Below are 22,125 nucleotides of genomic sequence, written 5' to 3' on the forward strand. Positions count from 1 at the left end.
GCAGAGTGAGAGAGAGCAGAGTGAGAGAGGGAGAGAGAGCAGAGAACAGAGAGAGCAGAGAGAGAGAGCAGAGGGATCAGAGTGAGAACAGAGAGAGAGCAGAGAATAGAGAGAGAAGAGAGAGCAGAGAATGAGAGAGAGAGAGCAGAGAGAAAGAGAGAGGGCAGAGAGAGAGCAGAGAGAGAACAGAGAGCAGAGAGTAGAGAGATACAGCAGAGAGAGAGCAGAGAAAGCAGAGAGAGAGCAGAGAACAGAGAGAGAGAGAGAGCAAAGAGAGAGAAGAGCAGAGATATCAGAGAGAGAGCAGAGCAGAGAGCATAGAGAGCAGAGAGAGAGAGAGAGAGCAGAGAGCAGGCTGTGTGAGCAGAGAGAGAGAGCAGAGAGTGAGAGAGCAGAGAGAGAGAGCAAAGAGGGCAGAGAGAGAGAGCAGAGGGAGAGAGCGAGAGCAGAGAACAGAGAGAAGAGAGAGCAAGAGAGAGAGAGGGAGAGAGCGAGCAGAGAGCAGGCTCAGAGAGCAGAGATAAGAGAGAGGGCAGAGAGAGCAGAGAGAGAGCAGAGAAAAGAGAGAGAGCAGCAGAGCAGAGAGCAGAGACGAGACATCAGAGAACAGAGAGATAGAGCAGAGAGAGCAGAGAGCAGAAAGGGCAGAGAGAGAGAGAAGAGAGAGCAGAGAGATTAGAGAGAGAGCAGAGAGAGAGAGCAGAGAGAGAGCAGGAAGGGCAGAGAGAGAGAGCAGAGAAAGAAAGGGGAGAGAGCAGAGACAGAAAGAGAAGAAATGGCAGAGAGATAGAGCAGGCAGAGAGCAGAGAAAAGAGAGAGAGAGCAGAGAAAAGAGAGCAGAGAACAGAGAGAGAGAGAGCAGAGAAAGCAGAGAGCAGAAATGGCAGAGAGAGAGAGCAGAGAACAGAGAGAACAGAGAACAGAGAGAGAGAGAGAGAGCAGAGAGAGAGAGAGAGAGCAGAGAGAGAGCAGAGAGAGAGATCAGAGAACAGAGAGAGAGAGAGAGAGAGCAGAGAGAGAGAGCAGAGAACAGAGAGAGAGAGAGAAAGAGAGCAGAGAACAGAGAGAGCAGAGAACAGAGAGAGAGAGAGAGCAGAGAACAGAGAGAGAGAGAGAGCAGAGAGAGTAGAGAGAGAGCAGAGAGCAGAGAGAGAGCAGAGAGCAGAGAGAGAGAGAGAGAGAGAGAGAGAGAGAGAGAGAGAGAGAGAGAGAGCAGAGAGCAGAGAGAGAGAGCAGAGAGCAGAGAGAGAGAGAGAGAGGGCAGAGAGAGAGAGAGAGAGAGAGAGAGAGAGAGCAGAGAGAGAGAGCAGAGAACAGAGAGAGAGAGAGAAAGAGAGCAGAGAGAGAGAGCAGAGAGCATAGAGAGAGAGAGAGCAGAGAACAGAGAGAGAGAGAGCAGAGAGAGCAGAGAGAGAGCAGAGAACAGAGAGAGAGCAGAGAACAGAGAGAGAGAGAGAGAGAGAGAGAGAGAGAGCAGAGAGAGAGAGCAGAGAGAGAGAGAGAGAGAGCAGAGAGAGAGAGCAGAGAGAGAGAGAGGGAGAGCAGAGAGAGAGAGAGTGTGTCTAGAATCTTCCTCTCTGATGATGACATCACATGGTTCCTCTCCTAAAAGACCAGACGCATCACAACACTCTGTTGCTATAGTGACCCTGCATTACAACACTCTGTTGCTATAGTGACCCTGCATAACAACACTCTGTTGCTATAGTGACCCTGCATCACAACACTCTGTTGCTATAGTGACCCTAAATAACAACACTGTTGCTATAGTGACCCTGCATCACAACACTCTGTTGCTATAGTGACCCTGCATTACAACACTGTTGCTATAGTGACCCTGCATTACAACACTCTGTTGCTATAGTAACCCTGCATTACCACACTCTGTTGTACAAATTGTTTAATTCAATTTCACATATTTAATTGTTTTGTATTTCATATTTGTTTCATGTTTCAACCAGTCGCAGGTTAACGTCAACCTGACAGAGGAAACGTAACATCAATAACCAAACTGTTTTCACAATTAACAGGCTTTTCTTGTTTCAAGTATGTTTTATTATGAAAAGTACAATATATCCTTGTATACTTGTACAACTATGGAGCGTATGTCCATATATAATTGTACAATTCGTTTTTCAACATAAAATACAACAAATGATCACATTGGTATTTTAACGGTGTTATTGTCACAATTATAGGAAGACACGCATGTGTGTGTTTCTCCTGTGTGTGTGTGTTTGTCGAATGTGTGTGTGTGTCCAGTGTGTGTTTGTCTAGTGTGTGTGTGTGTGTGTGTCCAGTGTGTGTGTGTGTGTCCAGTGTGTGTGTGTGTGTGTGTCCAGTGTGAGTGTGTGTGTCCAGTGTGAGTGTGTGTATGTCCAGTGTGAGTGTGTGTATGTGTCCAGTGTGAGTGTGTGTATGTGTCCAGTGTGTGTGTGTGTGTATGTGTCCAGTGAGTGTGTGTGTGTGTCCAGTGTATGTGTGTGTGTGTCCAGTGTATGTGTGTGTATGTGTGTGTGTGTGTGTATCACTGACTGTAGTGTGTCAGGTTATTATTTCAGGGACACTGAGGAGTCATCAACCCAAACCCTAAACCCTGGATAGAGGGGCTCGGTGAATGTGATTAGGTGCGTCAGTGTGTCAGAGGAGGCTCTGTAGAAGGACAGAGTGCCGGCTGACCAGTCCAGATACACTCCTACTATGTGGGAGCTGGAGGAGGGGACGTCTATGGCAGTGGGTTTATTATTGTGCCTGGCAGAGTAACTGTGGTCAGAGCAGTTCAGACTCCAGGACTTGTCATTGTGTCCAAGCCCACAGCCACCCCTTCCTCTCCGGCTGATTCCTTTATATGTCACTCCTATACCAGCCCCCCCACTCCACTCTACCTCCCAGTAACAGCGCCCAGTCAGACCCTCTCTACACAGCACCTGTTCACAGTCCTCAAATCTCTCTGGGTGATCAGGATACGGCTGCTTCTCTCTCCTACATGTCACCTTTCTGTTCTCCTCAGACAGAGAGAGGTGTCTGTTTACTGTGTTTAGGTCCAGTGTGAGATCACAGACATCTGATGGATGAAACCAGACACAATATTAGAAATCATCATCATTCACATTAGAATGTTAACTCACTTTTCACTAATTCATTTAATGTAGATGTTTCTAGGTATCAAAAGGAGAAGTTAAGGTATCTTAAGACTTGTTGAATGATCATATGTTATGCTGTATGGTAATATAAAACACACTAGTTCACATTAATTACACACACACACACACACACACACACACACACACACACACACACACACACACACACACACACACACACACACACACACACACACACACACACACACACACACACACACTGTCAAAGCAACTCTTTGTAAACTTTGGTGTCCCTGATTTCTGCTTCTGTAGAACTACAGCTGATATTTAATATGACCAAGTAAGTAATGATGGTGGTCTTTGACTTTGACTTAACTTGAATTAAGACTTATTCTTAGTCATATTCTTCACAGCAGTCAACACTCACATTTTCTAATCCCAGGTTTCATTCTGTTCTCTCCACCATGTTCCACACTGTAGCAGTAAGCAGAAGAACAGACAGTCATTGAGGGATACACCTGAACTCACACACACACACACACACACACACACACACACACACCTTTGTCCAAGTGGTGGTCAGAATGTTAGTCTTAACCAGCCTGATAAGTCAAACATGTCTGATATGAACATTGACATAAACCCTCTACATACTTGAGTTTCTCCAGTCTGCAGTGTGGATCCTCCAGTCCAGCAGAGAGCAGTCTGACTCCTGAGTCTCCTGGGTGATTGTAGCTCAGGTCCAGCTCTCTCAGGTGTGAGGGGTTTGACCTCAGAGCTGAGACCAGAGAAGCACAGCCTTCCTCTGTGACTAGACAGCCTGACAGCCTGCAAAGAGTCAAATCATATTAAAATCACACTGCTATTCTTTGTGGTGAAAATAGTGGCAGTATATTTTTCTCCATATTCATGTCACACCCTGATCTGTTTCACCTGTCTTGTGATTGTCTCCACCCCCTCCAGGTGTCGCTTATTTCCCTGGTGTATATATCCCTGTGTTTCCTCTGGTGTATATATCCCTGTGTTTCCTCTGGTGTATATATCCCTGTGTTTCCTCTGGTGTATATATCCCTGTGTTTCCTCTGGTGTATATATCCCTGTGTTTCCCTGGTGTATATATCCCTGTGTTTACCTGGTGTATATATCCCTGTGTTTCCCTGGTGTATATATCCCTGTGTTTCCCTGGTGTATATATCCCTGTGTTGCCCTGGTGTATATATCCCTGTGTTTCCCTGGTGTATATAGCCCTGTGTTTCCCTGGTGTATATATCCCTGTGTTTCCCTGGTGTATATAGCCCTGTGTTTCCCTGGTGTATATATCCCTGTGTTTCCCTGGTGTATATGTCCCTGTGTTTCCCTGGTGTATATGTCCCTGTGTTTCCCTGGTGTATATATCCCTGTGTTTCCCTGGTGTATATATCCCTGTGTTTCCCTGGTGTATATATCCCTGTGTTTCCCTGGTGTATATGTCCCTGTGTTTCCCTGGTGTATATATCCCTGTGTTTCCCTGGTGTATATATCCCTGTGTTTCCCTGGTGTATATATCCCTGTGTTTCCCTGGTGTATATATCCCTGTGTTTCCTCTGGTGTATATATCCCTGTGTTTCCCTGGTGTATATATATATAAAACCACACTGCTATTCTTTGGTTGTGAAAATAGTGGCATTATATTTTATTAACATTTTCAGATATATCAGTGTCCTGAAACCTGCCATATCTATTCATAAATTAATGTATCATTATTATAAATGATCAAAGTATTGCTTGTAGAGAGAAAAATGTATAGTACAAATATTTGAGTAGACTGACCAGACCAGTTTAAAAAGCAGTATCAGTCAAAAGACAGACAGTGAGGTATCAGATTTAGATTGTATTGAGTATACAGTCCACACCATATCTATAATGACAGTGAAGCTAACATTTTAAATGTGGCTCTATACTCCAACATTTTGGATTTCAGATCAAATGTTTCATATGAGGTGACAGTATATAATGCCCCCTTTTATTTAAGGGTATTTTCTTACATATCTGTTTCACCATTTAGAAATGAAAGCACTTTATGTATCTAGTCCCCCCATACTTTGATAATTTGAAGAAGTCACAAGTATTCTGACGCATTCACTTATAGTGTATTCAAGTAGTCAAAAGTTGAGTATTTGGTTGTAAACTGAGTGTTTACATTTGCAGTTTGTTTTGGTTGTGTTTTGCCCAATAGAAACTCAATGGTGGATGATGTCTGGAGTAATTTTCTGTCTAAGTGAGTAGATAACATTTTTCTTAACACTACTAAATTAATCCTGATGATGTCATGATTAAGACAACTCCTGAATTAACCATGGACAATTATGAATGAGAAAGTTACAGAGGCTACAACAAAACATGCTAACCTCTCACCATTACCAATAACAGAGGCTACAACAAAACATGCTAACCTCTCACCATTACCAATAACAGAGGCTACAACAAAACATGCTAACCTCTCACCATTACCAATAACAGAGGCTACAACAAAACATGCTAACCTCTCACCATTACCAATAACAGAGGCTACAACAAAACATGCTAACCTCTCACCATTACCAATAACAGAGACTACAACAAAACATACTAACCTCTCACCATTACCAATAACAGAGACTACAACAAAACATGCTAACCTCTCACCATTACCAATAACAGAGGAGGTTAGCATTTTTTCAGATCTTTGTGCCTCTATAACTTTGTTATTTATCATTATTCCCGATCCATTCATGATTATTCATTATCATGGTAGCATCCACATGAATGTAGAAGTGTTCAGAAACATCTTCTATTCTTACTGACAATACCAGTGAAGTGACTCCAAAATGACAGGACATTATTCACCATTTAGTTTCTTTTAGGAAAAACATAATCCAAAACACAACCAAAACAAACTGCAAATGAATTCAACAAGTTAGTAGAATCACAAGCTTGATGTAATCACTGCAGGCATGGAATATGAGACCAAATACTAAACTTATGACTAAATGAATTTGTCCAAACAATTAAGACTTCTTTAAAAATGGGAGAACTAATGTCCTCTCACTGTCATCTGTGTTTATTTTCAACAAACTTAACGTGTAAATATTTATGACCATAACAAGATTCAACAACTGAGACAAAAACTAAACAGGTTCCACAGACATGTGACTAACAGAAAAGGAATAATGTGTCCCTGAACAAAGGGGGGTCAAAATCAAAAGTAACAGTCAGTATCTGGTGTGGCCACCAGCTGCATAAGTACTGCAGTGCATCTCCTCCTCATGGACTGCACCAGATTAGCCAGTTCTTGCTCTGAGATGTTACCCCAATCTTCCACCAAGGCACCAGCAAGTTTCCAAACATTTTTGCTGGGAATGGACCTAGCCCCCACCCTCCGATCCAACAGTTCCCAGATGTCACATTTCGCTTCGCTCCACAGGTAGTATTACATTTAATTTCATTTCATTACAGTACAACGGTTTGATTTGTTTGATCTTAGCTAGCTACATAGCCGTCTTTGTATCAAAGATAATTGTGTAGTTTAGAGTAACTATCGAGGTTAGCTAGCCAGCTATTTTCGTCCTTCTAACGTAGTCAACACTGCTAGCTCGCCAGCTAGCCAACTTCCACCGAATAGCAGCACTGTAGAAACTATTACATTACAACGGAACGACTTGATTAGTGTAGTGTTAGCTAGCTACATAGTTGTCTTTGCTGTCTTTGTATCCAAGATAATTGTGTAGTTTAGAGTAATTATCGAGGTTATCGAGGTTACCTAGCCAGTTATCGAGGTTACCTAGCCAGCTACACATTCAAACAAAGTCAACAACGCAGCCACTGCTAGCTAGCCTACTTCACCAGCCGTATCATTTTAATCATCTTAGTCAATAAGATTTTTGCAACGTAAGCTTAACTTTCTGAACATTCGAGACATGTAGTCCACTTGTCATTCCAATCTCCTTTGCATTAGCGTAGCCTCTTCTGTAGCCTGTCAACTATGTGTCTGTCTATCCCTCTTCTCTCCTCTCTGCACAGACCATACAAACGCTTCACACCGCGCGTCCGCTGCCACTCTAACCTGGTGGTCCCAGCGCGCACGACCCACGTGGAGTTCCAGGTCTCCGGCAGCCTCTGGAACTGCCGATCTGCGGCCAACAAGGCAGAGTTCATCTCAGCCTATGCCTCCCTCCAGTCCCTCGACTTCTTGGCACTGACGGAAACATGGATTACCACAGATAACACTGCCACTCCTACTGCTCTCTCCTCCTCTGCCCACGTGTTCTCGCACACCCCGAGAGCTTCTGGTCAGCGGGGTGGTGGCACTGGGATCCTCATCTCTCCCAAGTGGACATTCTCTCTTTCTCCCCTGACCCATCTGTCTATCGCCTCCTTTGAATTCCATGCTGTCACAGTTACCAGCCCTTTCAAGCTTAACATCCTTATCATTTATCGCCCTCCAGGTTCCCTTGGAGAGTTCATCAATGAGCTTGACGCCTTGATAAGTTCCTTTCCTGAGGATGGCTCACCTCTCACAGTTCTGGGTGACTTTAACCTCCCCACGTCTACCTTTGACTCATTCCTCTCTGCCTCCTTCTTTCCACTCCTCTCCTCTTTTGACCTCACCCTCTCACCTTCCCCCCCTACTCACAAGGCAGGCAATACGCTTGACCTCATCTTTACTAGATGCTGTTCTTCCACTAGTCTCATTGCAACTCCCCTCCAAGTCTCCGACCACTACATTGTAACCTTTTCCCTCTCGCTCTCATCCAACACTTCCCACACTGCCCCTACTCGGATGGTATCGCGCCGTCCCAACCTTCGCTCTCTCTCCCCCGCTACTCGCTACTCTCTCCTCTTCCATCCTATCATCTCTTCCCTCTGCTCAAACCTTCTCCAACCTATCTCCTGATTCTGCCTCCTCAACCCTCCTCTCCTCCCTTTCTGCATCCTTTGACTCTCTATGTCCCCTATCCTCCAGGCCGGCTCGGTCCTCCCCTCCCGCTCCGTGGCTCGACGACTCATTGCGAGCTCACAGAACAGGGCTCCGGGCAGCCGAGCGGAAATGGAGGAAAACTCGCCTCCTTGCGGACCTGGCATCCTTTCACTCCCTCCTCTCTACATTCTCCTCTTCTGTCTCTGCTGCTAAAGCCACTTTCTACCACTCTAAATTCCAACCATCTGCCTCTAACCCTAGGAAGCTCTTTGCCACCTTCTCCTCCCCCTCCCCCCCCCTCCTCCCTCTCTGCGGATGACTTCGTCAACCATTTTGAAAAGAAGGTTGACGACATCCGATCCTCGTTTGCTAAGTCAAACGACACCGCTGGTTCTGCTCACACTGCCCTACCCTGTGCTTTGACCTCTTTCTCCCCTCTCTCTCCAGATGAAATCTCGCGTCTTGTGCCGGCCGGCCGCCCAACAACCTGCCCGCTTGACCCTATCCCCTCCTCTCTTCTCCAGACCATTTCCGGAGACCTTCTCCCTTACCTCACCTCGCTCATCAACTCATCCTTGACCGCTGGCTACGTCCCTTCCGTCTTCAAGAGAGCGAGAGTTGCACCCCTTCTGAAAAAACCTACACTCGATCCCTCCGATGTCAACAACTACAGACCAGTATCCCTTCTTTCTTTTCTCTCCAAAACTCTTGAACGTGCCGTCCTTGGCCAGCTCTCCTGCTATCTCTCTCAGAATGACCTTCTTGATCCAAATCAGTCAGGTTTCAAGACTAGTCATTCAACTGAGACTGCTCTCCTCTGTGTCACGGAGGCGCTCCGCACTGCTAAAGCTAACTCTCTCTCCTCTGCTCTCATCCTTCTACACCTATCGGCTGCCTTTGATACTGTGAACCATCAGATCCTCCTCTCCACCCTGGGCATCTCCGGCGCGGCCCACGCTTGGATTGCGTCCTACCTGACAGGTCGATCCTACCAGGTGGCGTGGCGAGAATCTGTCTCCGCACCACGTGCTCTCACCACTGGTGTCCCCCAGGGCTCTGTTCTAGGCCTTCTCCTATTCTCACTATACACCAAGTCACTTGGCTCTGTCATATCCTCACATGGTCTCTCCTATCATTGCTATGCAGACGACACACAATTAATCTTCTCCCTTCCCCCTTCTGATAACCAGGTGGCGAATCGCATCTCTGCATGTCTGGCAGACATATCAGTGTGGATGACGGATCACCACCTCAAGCTGAACCTCGGCAAGACGGAGCTGCTCTTCCTCCCGGGGAAGGACTGCCCGTTCCATGATCTCGCCATCACGGTTGACAACTCCATTGTGTCCTCCTCCCAGAGTGCTAAGAACCTTGGCGTGATCCTGGACAACACCCTGTCGTTCTCAACTAACATCAAGGCGGTGATCCGTTCCTGTAGGTTCATGCTCTACAACATTCGCAGAGTACGACCCTGCCTCACACAGGAAGCGGCGCAGGTCCTAATCCAGGCACTTGTCATCTCCCGTCTGGATTACTGCAACTCGCTGTTGGCTGAGCTCCCTGCCTGTGCCATTAAACCCCTACAACTCATCCAGAACGCCGCAGCCCGTCTGGTGTTCAACCTTCCCAAGTTCTCTCACGTCACCCCGCTCCTTCGCTCTCTCCACTGGCTTCCAGTTGAAGCTCGCATCCGCTACAAGACCATGGTGCTTGCCTACGGAGCTGTGAGGGGAACGGCACCTCCGTACCTTCAGGCTCTGATCAGGCCCTACACCCAAACAAGGGCACTGCGTTCATCCACCTCTGGCCTGCTCGCCTCCCTACCTCTGAGGAAGTACAGTTCCCGCTCAGCCCAGTCAAAACTGTTCGCTGCTCTGGCACCCCAATGGTGGAACAAACTCCCTCACGACGCCAGGACAGCGGAGTCAATCACCACCTTCCGGAGACACCTGAAACCCCACCTCTTTAAGGAATACCTAGGATAGGATAAAGTAATCCTTCTAACCCCCCCCCCTTAAAAGAGTTAGATGCACTATTGTAAAGTGGATGTTCCACTGGATATCATAAGGTGAATGCACCAATTTGTAAGTCGCTCTGGATAAGAGCGTCTGCTAAATGACTTAAATGTAAAATGTAAATGTAATGTGCTCAATGGGATTGAGATCCGGGCTCTTCGCTGGTCATGGCAGAATGCTGACATTCCTGTCTTGCAGGAAATCATGCACAGAACGAGCAGTATGGCTGGTGGCATTGTCATGCTGGAGGGTCATGTCAGGATGAGCCTACAGGATGAGACATGAGGGAGGAGGATGTCTTCCCTGTAACGCACAGCATTGAGATTGCCTGCAATGACAATAAGCTCAGTCCGATGATGCTGTGACACACCGCCCCAGACCATGACGGACCCTCCACCTCCAAATCGATCCCGCTCCAGAGTACAGGCCTCAATGTAACGCTCATTCCTTCGACGATAAACGCGCATCCAACCATCACCCCTGGTGAGACAAAACCGTGACTCGTCAGTGAAGAGCGCTTTTTGCCAGTCCTGTCTGGTCCAGCGATGGTGGGTTTGTGCCTATAGGCGACGTTGTTGCCAGTGATGTCTGGTGAGGACCTGCCTTACAACAGGCCTACAATCCCTCAGTCCAGCCTCTCTCAACCTATTGCAAACAGTCGGAGCACTGATGTAGCGATTGTGCGTTCCTGGTGTAACTCGGGCAGTTGTTGTTGCCATCCTGTACCTGTTCCGCAGGTGTGATGTCCGGATGTACCGATCCTGCGCAGGTGTTGTTACACGTGGTCTGCCACTGCGAGGATGATCAGCTGTCCGTCCTGTCTCCTTATAGCGCTGTCTTAGGCGTCTCACATACGGACATTGCAATTTCTTGCCCTGGCCACATCTGCAGTCCTCATACCTCCTTGCAGCATGCCTAAGGCAAGTTCACGCAGATGATCAGGGACCCTGGGCATCTTTCTTTTGGTGTTTTTCAGAATCAATAGAAAGGCCTCTTTAGTGTCCCTAGTTTTCATAACTGTGACCTTAATTGCCTACCGTCTGTAAGCTGTTAATGTCTTAATGACCGTTCCACAGGTGCATGTTCATTAATTGTTTATGGTTCATTGAACAAGCATGGGAAACAGTGTTTAAACCCTTTACAATGAAGATCTGTAAAGTTATTTGGATTTTTATGAATTATCTTTGAAAGACAGGGTCCTGCAAAAGGGATGTTTCTTTTTTTGATGAGTTTAGATACTTAAAGTGCTTTCATATCTAAACGGTAAAATATATATGTATGAATACCTTTAAATAAAAGGTGACATTCTGTACTGTCACCTAATATGGAACATTCTATCTCAAATCCAAAATGCTGGAGCATAGCACCAAATTTTAAACTAAGCTTCACTGTCCAAATACATATATAACCACATAACCAAATACAGAACCAAATTCAACCTAGCTAATTTCCGATTTATACGAAATTGTTTGACTCCAGAGGTAGCAAAACTGTACTTCAAATCTATGATACCACTTAACATACTGCTTGACTAGTTGGGCCCAAGCTTGCTGTACAACTTTAAGACCTATTCAGTCTGTCTACAAACAGGCTCTCAAAGTGCTTGATAGGAAACCCAATAGCCATCATTACTGTTACATCCTCAGAAAGCATGAGCTCCTGAGTTGGGAAAATCTTGTGCAATACACCAACGCATGTCTTGTATTCAAGATCCTAAATGGCCTGGCTCCCCCTCCACTCAGTATTTTTGTTAAACAGAAAACCCAAACATATGGCAGCAGATCCACAAGGTCTGCTATGAGAGGTGACTGTATAGTTCCCTTAAGGAAAAGGACCTTTAGTAAATCCTTTTTCTCTGTGAGAGCTTCCCATGTCTGGAATACACTGCCATCAGACACACATAACTGCACCACATATCACCCTTTCACAAAAGGCTTAAAGACATGGCTAAAGGTCAATCAGATTTGTGAATATGGTCCCTAGCTGTGTGTTGCCGCTTTCCATGTTGTCTGTAACTTGTGAGGTATGGAAACACTTTGTTGCTTTTATGAATTTTGTCTTGCTGCTTTTTGTTCTATGTTGCTCTGTCTGTATGCTATGTCTTGCTTGTTCTATGTTGCTCTGTCTGTATGCTACATCTTGCTTGTTCTATGTTGCTCTGTCTGTATGCTATGTCTTGCTTGTCCTATGTTTCTCTGTCTGTATGCTATGTCTTGCTTGTCCTATGTTGCTCTGTCTGTATGCTACGTCTTGCTTGTCCTATGTTGCTCTGTCTGTATGCTACGTCTTGCTTGTCCTATGTTGCTCTGTCTGTATGCTACATCTTGCTTGTCCTATGTTACTCTGTCTGCATGCTACATCTTGTTGTTCTATGTTGCTCTGTCTGTATGCTATGTCTTGCTTGTCCTATGTTGCTCTGTCTGTATGCTATGTCTTGCTTGTTCTATGTTGCTCTGTCTGTATGCTACGTCTCGTTGTTCTATGTTGCTCTGTCTGTATGCTACGTCTTGTTGTTCTATGTTGCTCTGTCTGTATGCTATGTCTTGCTTGTCCCATGTTGCTCTGTCTGTATGCTACGTCTTGCTTGTCCTATGTTGCTCTGTCTGTATGCTACGTCTTGTTCTATGTTGCTCTGTCTGTATGCTACGTCTTGCGTGTCCTATGTTGCTCTGTCTGTATGCTACGTCTTGCTTGTTCTATGTTGCTCTGTCTGTATGCTACATCTTGCTTGTCCTATGTTGCTCTGTCTGTATGCTACGTCTTGCTTGTCCTATGTTGCTCTGTCTGTATGCTACGTCTTGCTTGTCCTATGTTTGCTCTGTCTGTATGCTACGTCTTGCTTGTCCTATGTTGCTCTGTCTGCATGCTACGTCTTGCTTGTCCTATGTTGCTCTGTCTGCATGCTACGTCTTGCTTGTCCTATGTTGCTCTGTCTGTATGCTACGTCTTGTTCTATGTTGCTCTGTCTGTATGCTATGTCTTGCTTGTCCTATGTTGCTCTGTCTGTATGCTATGTCTTGCTTGTTCTATGTTGCTCTGTCTGTATGCTACATATTGTCCTATGTGCTCTGTCTGTATGCTACGTCTTGTCCTATGTTGCTCTGTCTGTATGCTATGTCTTGCTTGTTCTATGTTGCTCTGTCTGTATGCTATGTCTTGCTTGTCCTATGTTGCTCTGTCTGTATGCGACGTCTTGCTTGTCCTGTGTTGCTCTGTCTGTATGCGACGTCTTGCTTGTCCTGTGTTGCTCTGTCTGTATGCGACGTCTTGCTTGTCCTGTGTTGCTCTGTCTGTATGCGACGTCTTGCTTGTCCTATGTTGCTCTGTCTGTATGCGACGTCTTGCTTGTCCTATGTTGCTCTGTCTGTATGCTACGTCTTGCTTGTTCTATGTTGCTCTGTCTGTATGCTACGTCTTTCTTGTTCTATGTTGCTCTGTCTGTATGCTACATCTTGCTTGTTCTATGTTGCTCTGTCTGTATGCTACATCTTGCTTGTTCTATGTTGCTCTGTCTGTATGCTACGTCTTGCTTGTCCTATGTTGCTCTGTCTGTATGCTATGTCTTGCTTGTCCTATGTTGCTCTGTCTGTATGCTATGTCTTGCTTGTCCTATGTTGCTATTGTCTATATTCCAATTGTTTTTAATAACCTGCCCAGGGACTGCAGTAGAAAATTAGCCGGCTGGCTAAAACCGGCACTTTTACTGAAACGTTGATTAATGTGCACTGTCCCTGTAAAAATAAAATTAACTCAACTCAACAACAACACATGGTGTGGACTATGTGTGTCTGGTAAACACATGTGGATCTGGTGAACAGTTATCACTTGTTGACCAACTACAGCAATACTGACCTCAGAGTCTCCAGTTTACAGTAGGGATTCCCCAGTCCAGCAGTGAGCAGCTTCACTCCTGAATCCTTCAGGTCATTGTTACTCAGGTCCAGCTCTCTCAGGTGTGAGGGGTTTGAACTGAGAACTGAGGCCAACACTTTACAGGATGTGTCTGTGAGTTTACAGCCAGTGAGTCTGCCAACACAGAAGAAATACAATGACAGACAGGTTGTATTAAAATGTTACGCTCAGCTTTCCCTGCTTACACTGTTACCCGTGCAATAATAATGTGTTGGGTTTGACCACAGAGCTGAGACCAGAGAAGCACAGCCTTCCTCTGTGACTCGACAGCCTGACAGTCTGCAAAGAGTCAAATCATATTAAAATCACACTGCTAATCTTTGGTGTTGAAAATAGTGGCAGTATATTTTTTCAAAATGTTCAGATACATCAGTGTCCTGAAAACGGCCATATATATTCATAAATGAATGTATCATTATTAGAAATGACAAATTATCAAAGTATTGCTTGTAGATAGAAACATGTATTGTACAAATATTTGAGTAGACTGACCAGACCAGTTTAAAAAGCAGTATCAGTCAAAAGACAGACAGTGAGGTATCAGATTTAGATTGTATTGAGTATACAGTCCACACCATATCTATTTTGACAGTGTAGCTAACATTTTAATTGTGACTCTATACTCCAACATTTTGAATTTCAGATCAACTTTTTCATATGAGGTGACAGTATATAATGTCACCTTTTATTTGAGGGTATTTTAATACATATCTGTTTCAACATTTAGAAAAATAAAAGTATTTTATGTATCTAGTCCCCCTGTTTGAAGAAGTCATAAGTATTCTGACCAATTCACTTATAGTGTATTAAAGTAGTCAAAAGTTTAGTATTTGGTCTAATATTCGTCGAATGCAATGACTACATCAAGCCTGTGACTCAAACTCGTTGATTGACTTTGCAGTTTGTTTTGGGTTGTGTTTTGCCCAATATTAAAATGGTGGATGATGACTGGAGTAATTTTCTGTCTAATTGAGTAGATAACATGTTTCTAAACACTATTAAATGTATTCTAAAGATGCCATAAACAATACTAAATTAATCCTGATTATGCCTTTATTATTCATGACTCATTCATGATTTTTCTTAATGAGTGAGAACATTACAGAGGCTACAACAAAACATGCTAACCTCCCACCATTACCAATAACAGAGGCTAAAACAAAACATGCTAACCTCTCACCATTACCAATAACAGAGGCTAAAACAAAACATACTAACCTCTCACCATTACCAATAACAGACACTACAACAAAACATACTAACCTCTCACCATTACCAATAACAGAGGCTAAAACAAAACATGCTAACCTCTCACCATTACCAATAACAGAGGCTACAACAAAACATACTAACCTCACCATTACCAATAACAGAGGCTACAAAAAAACATACTAACCTCTCACCATTACCAATAACAGAGACTACAACAAAACATACTAACCTCTCACCATTACCAATAACAGAGACTACAACAAAACATGCTAACCTCTCACCATTACCAATAACAGAGACTACAACAAAATATACTAACCTCTCACCATTACCAATAACAGAAACTACAACAAAATATACTAACCTCTCACCATCACCAATAACAGAGGCTACAACAAAACATGCTAACCTCTCACCATTACCAATAACAGACGCTACAACAAAACATACTAACCTCTCACCATTACCAATAACAGAGGCTACAACAAAACATACTAACCTCTCACCATTACCAATAATATTCATAATATTCATTCCTGATCCACATGAATGTCAGTTCGTTGTATAAATAATTGGACCAAGGCGTGAAAGCGTGAGTAGAGTTCCACATTTTTATGAAACTAAAACTGAAAATAAGTAGCGCACATAGGCACTCACATCAAACAACACAATATCCCACATCGCAGGTGGGAAAAAGGACAAACTAAGTATGATCCCCAATTAGAGGCAACGATATTCAGCTGCATCCAATTGGGAACCCACACACCAACATAGAACACAATACCTAGAACCCCCTTAGTCATGCCTTGAACTAAAACACCATAGAGAACCCAGAGGGCTCACTATGGTCAAGGTGTGACAGTAGAAGTGTTCAGAAACATCTTCTATTCTTACTGACGATACAAGTGAAGTGACTCCAAAATGACAGGACATTATTCACCATTCAGTTTCTATTAGGAAAAACATCCAAAACACAACCAAGACAAACTGCAAAAGCATTCAACAAGTTTGTAGAAGCACTAAACTTTTTACTAAATTAAGTTATCCAAAATATTATGACTTTTTCAAATGGGAGAACTAGATACATATAAACCGTAAAATATATATTTATGAATACCTTTAAATAAAAGGTGACATTCTGTACTGTCGCGTAATATCAAACATTCTATCTCAAATCCAAAATGCTGGAGCATAGCACCAAATGTAAAACTGTAAGCTTCACTGTCCAAACACATATGGTGTGGACTATGTGTGTCTGGTAAACACATGTGGATCTGGTGAACAGTTATCACTTGTTGACCAACTACAGGAATACTGACCTCAGAGTCTCCAGTTTACAGTGGGGATTCCCCAGTCCAGCAGAGAGCAGCTTCACTCCTGAATCCTTCAGGTCATTGTTACTCAGGTCCAGCTCTCTCAGGTGTGAGGGGTTTGACTCCAGAGCTGAGACCAGAGAAGCACAGCCTTCCTCTGTGACTCCACAGCCTGACAGCCTGACAAAGAGATCATCATGACTTCACAAACACACTGTTAATTTAACACCAGTAGTGAAGAAGGACAATGGCAGATGCATTTGGTTTATTCTCTAAAACAACATATAGATTCATCTTCCATCTCCTTGAATTATATGGTCATTGTGTTATACCAATGTGAACACCAATGCACTGATTCAGTAAGTTTTTCAAATTAATATCATATTAAAATACATATCTTTCTCTAAACTGAATATGTATTCCTGATGATTAGTTCTTATATGTCATTTCTATTTACTCACAGAACAGCTCTGGAGGCTTTGACCACTGGCAGCAGCCTCAGAAGACCTTCCTCTGATCTGGAGTATGCCTTCAGGTCAAACACATCCAGCTCCTTTTCTGAAGTCAGCAACACAAAGACCAGAGCTGACCACTGTGCAGGTGACAAGTTGGGTTTTGAGAGACTTCCTGAGCTCAGGTAACTTTGGATCTCCTCCACTAGAGAATGGTCATTCAGTTCATTCAGACAGTGGAACAGATTGATGCACCTCTCTGGAGAGGGATTCTCCCTGATCTTCTCCTTGATGTACTTGACAGTTTTTTCATGGTTCTGTGAGCTGCTTCTTGTCTTTGTCAGCAGACCTCGTAAGTACTTCTGATTGGACACCAGCGAGAGGCCCAGAAGGAAGCGGAGGAAAAGGTCCAAGTTTCCTGTCTCACTTTGTAAGGCTTTATCAACAGCACTCTTGTAGAAAGTAACTTCAGGATTGAAGAGCAAAGAGAAGATACTGGATATTGATTGAGGTTCGGCCATGAGATTCTCATTGTTATTGATGAATGAGAGGAAAACATATACAGCAGCCAGAAACTCCTGAATGCTCAGATGAACAAAGCAGAACACCTTGACCTGGTACAGCCCACACTCCTCTTTAAAGAGCTGTGTGCACAATCCAGAGTACACTGAGGCGTCATTGACATCAATGCCAGCCTCTTTTAGGTCTTCTTCATAGAAAATCAGATTGCCTTTCACAAGCTGTTGAAAAGCCAGTTTTCCCAGTGACAGAATGCTCTCTTTATTCCAGTGTGGACCTGTCTCTTCTTTCCCAAGATACTTTTCATTCTTCTGTTTGGTATGAAACACCACAAGGTGTGTGTACATCTCAGTCAGAGTCTTGGGCATCTCTTCTCTCTTATGTTTCAGCATGTGTTCAAGGACTGTTGCAGAAATCCAACAGAAGACTGGAATGTGGCACATGATGTGGAGGCTCCTTGATGTCTTTATGTGTGAAATGATTCTGCTGGCCAGGTCCTCATCACTGAATCTCTTCCTGAAGTACTCCTCCTTCTGTGGGTCATTGAACCCTCGTACCTCTGTCACCTGGTCAACACACACTGAAGGGATCCTATTGGCTGCTGCAGGTCGGGTAGTTATCCAGAGGAGAGCAGAGGGAAGCAGATTTCCCTTGATGAGATTTGTCAGCAGAACATCCACTGAGGTTGACTCTGTGACGTCCCAACAGATCTTGTTCTTCTGGAAGTCTAGGGGCAGTCGGCACTCATCCAGACCATCAAAGATGAACAGAACTTTGTACTTGTCGAAGTTGGAGATTCTTGATTGTTTGGTTTCCATTGAGAAGTGATTAAGAAGTTCAATGAAAGTGTGTTTTTCCCCTTTCAGCAAATTCAGCTCCCGAAAAGGGAATGAAAATACAAATTGGACATCCTGATTTGCTTTTCCTTCAGCCCAGTCCAGAATGAACTTCTGCACAGAGACTGTTTTTCCAATGCCAGCGACTCCCTTTGTCAGCACAGTTCTGATAAGTTTGTCTTGTCCAGTTAAGGGTTTGAAGATGTCGTTACGTTTGATTGGAGTCTCTGGTGTTGCTTGTTTCCTGATTGTTGTCTCAATCTGTCTCAGCTCATGTTCATTATTGACCTCTCCTGTTCCACCCTCTGTGATGTAGAGCTCTGTGTACATCTTATTGAGAAGTGTTGGGTTTCCATGTTTAGCGATCCCCTCAAATACACATTGAAACTTCTTCTTTAGATTAGACTTGAGTTCACGTTGGCAAATCACAGCAAGCTCATCTGAATCTAGAAATAACACAGAGGATATTAATATTACGTCTGTTTTAATGACTACAGTATTGTAGGACTGTTATAAAGTTTTACATTATAATAATTTATTCTCTTAACTGACTGTATAAATGTGTAAATGTTTTCATAATGCATTACAGACTGTTGTGACTGATTATATTATTATTGGTATTATTGTTGGTATTATTAATGTTCTCTCTCTCTCTCTCTCAAATTAATCACCACAACACATCCCTGCTGCTACTTGATGAGGTCACTAGGTGTTGTGTTAAGGCTGCTACAATATCATTGAGTTACACAGCTACTTTAGCTACAGCATTTAAATGTTATAAAACAGCAATCAACATGAAGACAGACAGCTCTTACAGTTCTCCAGTGTGTCAGCAAGCTGCTTCTGGTTCATTTTCCTCAGGACGTGCAGTGTGATCATCAGAGCCCCCTCTCTGGCACTGCTCTCCTGCTTCTCATCTTCAGCATCCACCACTTCCTTATCCTGCTTCTGACGCTCAAAGGATTCTGGGAGTTCTGGACTAAGAATCCTCTTGAACATCTTCAGCTCGTTCTTCACAAATGTCATAATATTCTCTTCAAGCAACTGAAATAAATCAAGTAAATAAGTTAACTTCTCTAGGGTAAGGGGTAGCATTTTCACGTTTGGATGAAAAGCATAACCAAATTAAACTGCCAGCTACTCAGCTGCAGGAAATAATATATGCATATTATTAGTAGATTTGGATAGAAAACACTCTGAAGTTTATAAAACTGTTTGAATCATGTCTGTGAGTATAACATAACTTATTTAGCAGGCGAAACCCCGAGGACAAACCAGTCAGATTTTTGTTTTTTTTGAGGTCACTCTCTTTTCAACGAATTTTCATTGGGAAACCAGATTTCTTATCGACTTGCTTGCAGTTCCTACGGCTTCCACTGGATGTCAACAGTCCTGTGAAATTGGTTGAGGTTATTCCTTTGTGTAATGAAGAAATACAGCCATCTTGAAGTCGAGTCACTCTAGGTGTCCTGTTTCATCGAAGCGCTTGAGCAGAAGGCATGCTACGGTTGGTTTTAATCCTGTATTGAACACAGATTATCCCGTCTTCAATATTTTCGATTATTAACGTTAAAAAAATACCTAAAGTTGTATTACAAAAGTAGTTTGAAATTTTTTGGCAAACTTTACAGGTAACCATTGAGATATTTTGTCGTCACGTTTGAGCAAGTTGGATCCTGTGTTTTTCTGGATCAAACGCACCAAATAAATGGACATTTTGGATATATATCGACGGAATTAATTGAACAAAAGGACCATTTGTGATGTTTATGGGACATATTGGAGTGCCAACAACAGAAGCTCGTCAAAGGTAAGGCATTAATTATATTTTTATTTCTGCGTTTTGTGTCGCGCCTGCAGGATTGAAATGTTTTCTCTTTTTTGTTTACTATGGTGCTATCCTCAGATAATAGCATCGTATGCTTTCGCTGAAAAGTCTATTTGAATTCTGACATATTGGCTGGATTCACAACCAGTGTAGCTTTAATTTGGTATCTTTCATGTGTGATTTAATGAAAGTTTGATTTTATAGTAATTTTCATAGTAATTCATTTTAATTTGGCGCTCTGCATTTTCTCAGGCTTTTTGCCAAGTGAGACAGCAGCGTCCCGTCTAAACTCAGATTTTTTTTTATATAAATATGAACTTTACCGAGCAAAACATACATGTATTGTGTAACATGAAGTCCTATGAGTGTCATCTGATGAAGATCATCAAAGGTTAGTGATTAATTTTATCTCTATTTCTGCTTTTTGTTACTGCTCTCTAGCTGGAAAAATGGCTCTTTTTCTGTGACTGGGCTCATACCTAACATAATCGTTTGGTGTGCTTTCGTCGTAAAACCTTTTTGAAATCGGACACGTTGGCTGGATTTACAACAAGTGTAGCTTTAAAATGGTGTGAAATACTTGTATGTTTGAGGAATTTAAATTATGGGATTTCTGTTGTTTTGAATTTGGCGCCCTGCAGTTTCACTGGCTGTTGACGAGGTGGGACGCTACCGTCCCAGTGAGGTTAAGCAAGAGAAGAAATGCTTTCTCATTAACACATTAATGAATTATTGACAGATCAACTTTACTTGAGGTAAACAAAAACAAATGTACATAACAGGACCACATACACTGAATATGGAGGCCAGGTCTGTTTGATGACTCTGGGAAGACTGACCACTGAGAATCTCTGACTCTGATCTCTCCTGTTGGTTTCTGTGGAAAAAACATGAGATTACATCTCCTCATCCAGGGAGTGCACACACACACACACACACACACACACACACACACACACACACACACACACACACACACACACACACACACACACACACACACACACACACACACACACACACACACACACACACACACACACACACACAGAGGGAACGTTGTGTTTGTTTAATATTGTTTAAGGACAATGAAAATGGACAAAAGGATTAGCCTATGGATTATGAAAACAACAAATAGAAATGGGGAAATGGGAGAGGAGAAATGACTAGAGACAGTGTTGTTTAACTCACTGACCATGACCCATGAGTTCTTCTTACCTTTGTTCAGTAGAACAGTCTCCCTTTCTAAACACTATAGGTTCATGCATAGACTTGTCACTCTTCATGGACACACAGCTGGGTACAGGGGAGGCTGGTCTCTCCTGCTTGATTGGGCTTCAACACAACAGAGACAAACATTACATCTCTCATCTACTCTGAGCTCAGATGGGGAAACATAAGAAGAGTTTCATTCCAAAACGCTATATATCCATTTTCCTAAATGTTCGTAAATGTGCTTTTATTGTTTAAAGAAATTATGAAAGAGATTGGTGTGTTTTTTCACTATCTAATCATGGCATGGGGTTGTTCAGTGACAGACATGTATTTGTTTAAAACTATCACTTGATGGTTTCATTTCAGAGAGACAAATAGTCATGTTTTTTTGCTAAATGCTGTATATCTGCCTCACTCTCAGAGAAATCAGTAGTACTGCTAGGTTTTACACAGTAATAATATATATCTGCTTCACTCTCAGAGAAATCAGTAGTACTGCTAGGTTTTATACAGTAATAATATATATCTGCCTCACCCTCAGAGAAATCAGTAGTACTGCTAGGTTTTACACAGTAATAATATATATCTGCCTCACTCTCAGAGAAATCAGTAGTACTGCTAGGTTTTATACAGTCAAATGTGACCGACCGGCTCGATTCTGTCTTATGTAGCAAAATTTTTAATTGTGTTTTTTACTTTGGATAAAATGAGACTCAGGGCTAGAAAATGGTATATCACAGTATAGCTTCCTTCCCTCTCCTCGCCCCAGGGACCCTCTGCACA

The 22,125-nt window shown here is 43.2% G+C and overlaps 1 protein-coding gene across 1 annotated transcript in view; it reads right to left on the bottom strand.

Annotated features, from left to right (window-relative positions):
• LOC120037650 (NACHT, LRR and PYD domains-containing protein 3-like) overlaps window positions 1-19,334 on the bottom strand; it is a gene marked incomplete at its 5' end in the record, with an annotated part of 40,683 nt that extends 21,349 nt beyond the window's left edge. The window contains 4 exons of the mRNA XM_038983646.1: window positions 13,951-14,081; window positions 16,499-16,672; window positions 16,954-18,739; window positions 19,115-19,334. Of these exons, the coding sequence (XP_038839574.1) occupies window positions 13,951-14,081; window positions 16,499-16,672; window positions 16,954-18,739; window positions 19,115-19,334 (2,311 nt within the window). The remainder of the gene's footprint in view (window positions 1-13,950; window positions 14,082-16,498; window positions 16,673-16,953; window positions 18,740-19,114) is intronic.
• Between the last annotated feature and the right edge of the window lie 2,791 nt (window positions 19,335-22,125).

The sequence above is a fragment of the Salvelinus namaycush genome, unplaced genomic scaffold (assembly GCF_016432855.1).
Source record: "Salvelinus namaycush isolate Seneca unplaced genomic scaffold, SaNama_1.0 Scaffold18, whole genome shotgun sequence".
Lineage (NCBI taxonomy): Eukaryota > Metazoa > Chordata > Actinopteri > Salmoniformes > Salmonidae > Salvelinus > Salvelinus namaycush.